The 5,392-nt window shown below is 40.5% G+C and overlaps 1 protein-coding gene across 1 annotated transcript; it reads right to left on the reverse strand.

Annotated features, from left to right (window-relative positions):
• Positions 1 to 639: 639 nt before the first annotated feature.
• LOC142310347 (P2Y purinoceptor 1-like) lies at positions 640 to 4,071 on the reverse strand. The gene has a single exon (XM_075347864.1). It carries the CDS (start codon positions 4,001 to 4,003, stop codon positions 2,951 to 2,953), a length of 1,053 nt encoding a protein of 350 aa, XP_075203979.1. The 5' UTR covers positions 4,004 to 4,071; the 3' UTR covers positions 640 to 2,950.
• Positions 4,072 to 5,392: the final 1,321 nt, after the last annotated feature.

Here is a 5,392-nt window from a genome sequence, read left to right on the forward strand (position 1 = left end):
TAGTTGAAATGTTGGTGTGCAAGTGGTTTCAGTGTCAATTAGGTGTAGTATCTATGTCCGTGCAAATGTGGTGACAGCAGAGATGAGGTTTTAATATCATTGTGGATATAATGTCAGTTTGGATGTGGTGTTAATAAGGATGTTTTATTTGTGTTAGAGCAATTGATTACTTTGAACACATCATATAAAGAGAGCAATCACTGGAAAAGGACATCATGGAAGGAAAAATAGAAGGAACAAGGTGAAGAGCAAGGTGAAGAGCAAGACCAGCAACTTGATAGCGGAGAAGACCCTGGTGGACCTATCTAGGAATACACAAAATTGATCTTCCTACAGAGCGTTCATCCATCAAGTTGTTATGGCTGGAGATCGAGCTCAAGGCCTTTAAAATAAAATAATTAAAAATAAAGAGCAATTGTGTTATTGGTATCACTGTGGACGGGATCTCAGAGTGAATACTTGGTTTTGGTATCGTGATATTTGTGTGGACTTGGTATCTGTGTGGGCGTAATGTCCACATGTGTGGATGAGGTTAGTGTGGATTATGTAGGACCTGACAATTATATAAAACATGGAGATTATACATGACTTGATTACTTTATAGGAAATGATTACAGTTTATTCATTGCGTACTGCTAATACAATTCTCCTTCGAAATAAACATATTTCATAAAAATATATAAAAATATAATCGTTATTCATTAAAGTCCGTGCAGTAGAATAATACGGTATATGGAAAGTCACAGATCTTGTAGTCACTGACTGCCTTCACTTTAATACCAATGTGTATCTGTATAAAATGTACAAAATATATACAGGGCTACAAACGTGTCCACTATTTGATAAAGACTGGGTCTACACAAGTCGTGTGGCCAAAGATCAGACTATGCTTCTTCTTCATTGCAGCATAGTGCGGATTACCTGCAAGTTATCGTGACTATGACAAGCGAGTTGCAAAATATCCAAATGGCTCTATCGTTTTGTGACTTGCAAGTAGCAATGCGAAACCATCCACCTGCATTTTGCTGTAGTGATGCAGCGGAATAAAGGGATCTTTGCCCTATGTTGACCCCTATAAATGCTCTCTTTATACATCAAATATAGTATACATATTATGACTTAAGGGGGCTTTACACGCAGCGATATTGCTAACTATATCGCTAGAGAGCGTACCCGCCCCCCGCACAATATTGTTAGGAGCCGTCACACGGACTTACCTGCCTAGCGACGTCGCTGTGGCCAGCGAACCGCCTCCTTTCTAAGGGGGGCGGTTTGTGCGGAGTCACAGCGGCATCACTAAGCAGCCGCCCAATAGAAGCGGAGGGGCGGAGATGAGCGACCACCTCCTTCCTTCCTCATTTCCGGCAGCCGCAGGTAAGCTGTAGTTCGTTGTTCCCGAGGTGTCACACATAGCGATGTGTGCTGCCTCGGGAACGACGAACAACCTGCGTCCTCAACAATCAACGATTTTTTGAAAAGGAACGACGTATCAACGATGGACGATTTGGTGAGTATTTTCCATCGTTAACGGTCGCTCGTTGGTGTCACACAACGACGTTGCTAACAATGCCGGATGTGCGTCACGGAATCCGTGACCCCGGCGATATATCGTTAGATACGTCGCTGCGTGTACCGGGGCTTTAAGAGGATGCTGATAGAAACTCATCAGAAAACACCAGTCTCCCCAAGAGAAACATTGGTGTCTTCATGGGCCTATGTGCCCCTGAGGACACCAGTCTCCAATTCTATACAATAATCTCATGGCTGTTATCTTTCTCCTATATTGGATTACTAAAACTGTAATAGCAGACATGACCATTGATAGAGAGGGGGCTGTTTCTGGAGGGTAACCAGCAAACATTTTTTGTGGCTTTTTTACTAGCTGTTAGCTGGGAGTCAATATTAACATATGCACCATACATACTGTGTTATTAGTTATTAGTGATTTTTTTGTGTGTGTTGTGGAGTTTTTTGGGCAAATTGTAAATTTACATTCTTTTTTGCTTCTGTGTTAAAAAATGCACGTGTTCGTATGTATATATATATATATATATATATATATATATATATACAGTATATATATATATATATATATATTTATTTTTTTGTGCAATTTTGACATTACAAATGCGGTTCTAAGAGGAATAGCATGATTTATGAGTTACATAACCTGTAATATTAGAAATACAATGATGTAAAGCACAACTAAAGGTGCAGATACTAAATCTGTGTTGTTTCTCAAGAGAACACCAAAAAATGCCATAAAAATGGATGTAAGTATGTAAAATTCTGGGGAGAAGTGTGATTGAAGGTGACCTCAAGTGAGGGTTTTTATCCTTTATGTGTCCCGAATCTCTACAATAGTCCATAGATGACATTACGTTTGGTGAAATATCTACCCTACGTTTTGATAAATTTATGTGGCTTTATGTTAGCCCCCTGTCCTGTATTATATGCTCACTAATAATTACACAAATGGCTTTTATTTCTATGGTGTCAGGAATATAAGAAAAATTAACTAATTAGGACACATGATGATGTAAGGAGAAGAAAAATCCATTGATATCTGGACTATAATACCAATGAACTTACTGCCAACCTATGCTATGTACATATATTAATGACATTTTAGCATATGTCATCGATTAGGGTTCACTGACTATAAACTTTTAAATCCCTTGAGCCCAATATTTTCTTGGAGGTTGTGTTTCTGCACTGGGGACAATATCTTCAATGGTATCATGACCCAAGAACATGATCTTCTCTATTGTATTCATAGGGTAGGTTTGATATTCAGTGACAATGCGAATCAAAGGAAGAGAGACAAAATCCCGAGTGTTCGGGGGTTAATGACTATATAATAGCCCATAAAACAGCTTTATGATGAAATGCAGCAGCATTATGAATGCCTAATGAGATCCAAGTTTAGTTTGGTACTGAAACATGCCCATTACAACACTTCAGAGAGCTCTTCTTCCTTTCCACTCATAGACATAGCCTGGATATCTGGGAGAGAATGGTTTGTAGCCACATAGACAAGGGCGTACCAGGCTCTCCTCTGGATCTTTCTAAATCTTGAAACAAAGTTTTCATTGGTCACTAAATAAAGTAAAGGGTTGATGGCGCTGTTCATGGCAGCCAATCCTCTGGTCACTTGATAGGATATATAAACGTTCTTCAGGCTTTCAGTACAGGTCCCCTGGAGCTGCCAAACTCTGGAAAGTAAATTGAGGTTCCGAAATGTATAGTATGGAAAGAAGCAGACAGCAAACAGGGTCAGGATGATGAAAACTTGTTTGATGCTTCTGCTCTTCAGGTTTGGGTCCACATTTTTGTTTTTTGCAAGAACGGTGAGGATCCAGGTGTAACAAGTCAAGATTATCAGAAATGGGATCAAGAAGCCTGTGACTGTAATAATCAACGTGTAGGGCGCATAGGATTCCAGGTGCTCATTGATGGTCGAGTCGTGGCAGTATGTGTCGTTTTTTATGGCATTAGTATAGTAGAGGTTAGGTAAGATCTGAAGAATGACCAATATCCACATGAGAAGGCTGATGTACAATGAAGGACGCAAATTCTTGAAACGACCCATCATTTTCATTGGGTGTACTATTCCCAGGTAGCGCTGAACGCTAATGCAGGTAAGGAAGATGATACTTGCGAACATGTTCATGTGGAAAAGGATGCGTGCAAATCGGCAGAATCCATAGCCAAACATCCAGACACCTTCACTGAGGTAATAGGATACAAAAAATGGCAATGTCCCAACGTAGAGAAGGTCAGCAATGCCAAGGTTCAACACAAATACATTCAGTGACGTCCATTTCTTCCAGTTCACGCACAGATTCCATAATCCAAGACCATTGCCTATTGATCCAACGATGAAGACGATAAGGTAAACAGAAGATAAATAGCGAAAGGTGAAAGTCTTGTTGACATTGCATTCTGAACTGACATTAAGGATTCCGGCTGTTATGGGCGACTCGAAGAAATCCTCTTCCATGATGGAGTGTGGAGGGAGCTGTAGATGAAGCAGGCATGGGGCTGCAGATGGACACCCTCAGCCGTCAGCTTTCATGGAGAGCACGGTGCTTCTGCTGGAGTGCAGCGATCTGACATCTCACAGCTGAAAACTGCCCCTCCCTTCACTAAACACAGTGACTCTGTCTAATGGTGCTGCCCTCTGCTCACAGCTACTTTCACTTCAGTTCTTCAGTATGGGAATAACTCACATACTCTAGTCTACAGATAAGCGAAGCAACTTCTGCCCAACTGTGGCGGCTGTATAACATGGGCTACCTGCACCACACCTGTCATACGTGTCCTGGTATAACCTTAGGTCTGCATTAGGCCCAGCATTACTCCCTCAGCCACTCTTCTTTGTGCTCATTCATATGTTACTGATTTTTCTCGTATGTAAGAAATGGTCCAACTTTCCTAAATCCTTTGGATTAGCTTTCCATCAGCCGATGGAGGTTTATCAAGCGTCTCCCACCAAACAGCCCGTGCACACTGGAATCCGAATGATGGCCAATATTTGCATGGACCGAAAGACTTGCATATGCAAAACTGATATCAGGCACAACTGATACGAGGTGAGATCGATCTGTGATTTTGTGAGGACAAGAAAGTACACAGACATGTACACAGTGCACATGTACACAGACATAAAAAAAACAACCAAAAAGGCGAATCCAGGAGGCTGAAACATTATAACAGGACATAAAGAAGGACTGTACAGAAAACTATAAAAACAACATAAATTAGGTATATATTCATATAATAGGTATCAGTTCTATCCATGAAAAACACTGATATAACTCATCTATGAAAAACTAACTGAAAAAAATCCTTATTCTGGAAGAAAGGTTCGGAGAGATTACTGCAAAGCCCTCATCACTATAGGACGAGACATATTGTCATCAGAGGCTCTTAGTAGTGCAGCCTCAGGCTTTGGACAGGTAATTTCTAACTGCATTGTACTGTATATATTAAAGTCCCTCGTCACCAAATTCATAGGGAAGAAAAATTAGTAAATAAAGAAAAAACTAAATGTGTAACGATTATTGTTTGGACCCACAAATGTAAATGATTTTTAACCCTTTTTACTTATACACAACATTTGTATTTACAGACTGTAATCTTTGTAATGACTAAGGTCTAAAGGTCCATTTATACTGCACGATTATTGTGAGTGAGTGCTCCTGGGAGCGTTTGTTTCATGATAATCGTAAAGTGTAAACCAGCTGCCGATCACCCGATGAACTAGAAATACGCTCGTTCGACTTCGTGGGAGGAAATTATATTTTGATTTGCACAAAAGATCATCGTTCTCGACAGCACATTGTACCGTGAAAACAGGCCCAGTGCTGCCGAGAACAATGGCAGCCGC

Source organism: Anomaloglossus baeobatrachus, chromosome 5 (assembly GCF_048569485.1).
Source record: "Anomaloglossus baeobatrachus isolate aAnoBae1 chromosome 5, aAnoBae1.hap1, whole genome shotgun sequence".
NCBI lineage: Eukaryota > Metazoa > Chordata > Amphibia > Anura > Aromobatidae > Anomaloglossus > Anomaloglossus baeobatrachus.

Excerpts from the sequence above, each read along its gene's own strand:
- LOC142310347 (XM_075347864.1), bottom strand. The coding sequence starts at position 4,003 with ATGGAAGAGGATTTCTTCGAGTCGCCCATAACAGCCGGAATCCTTAAT.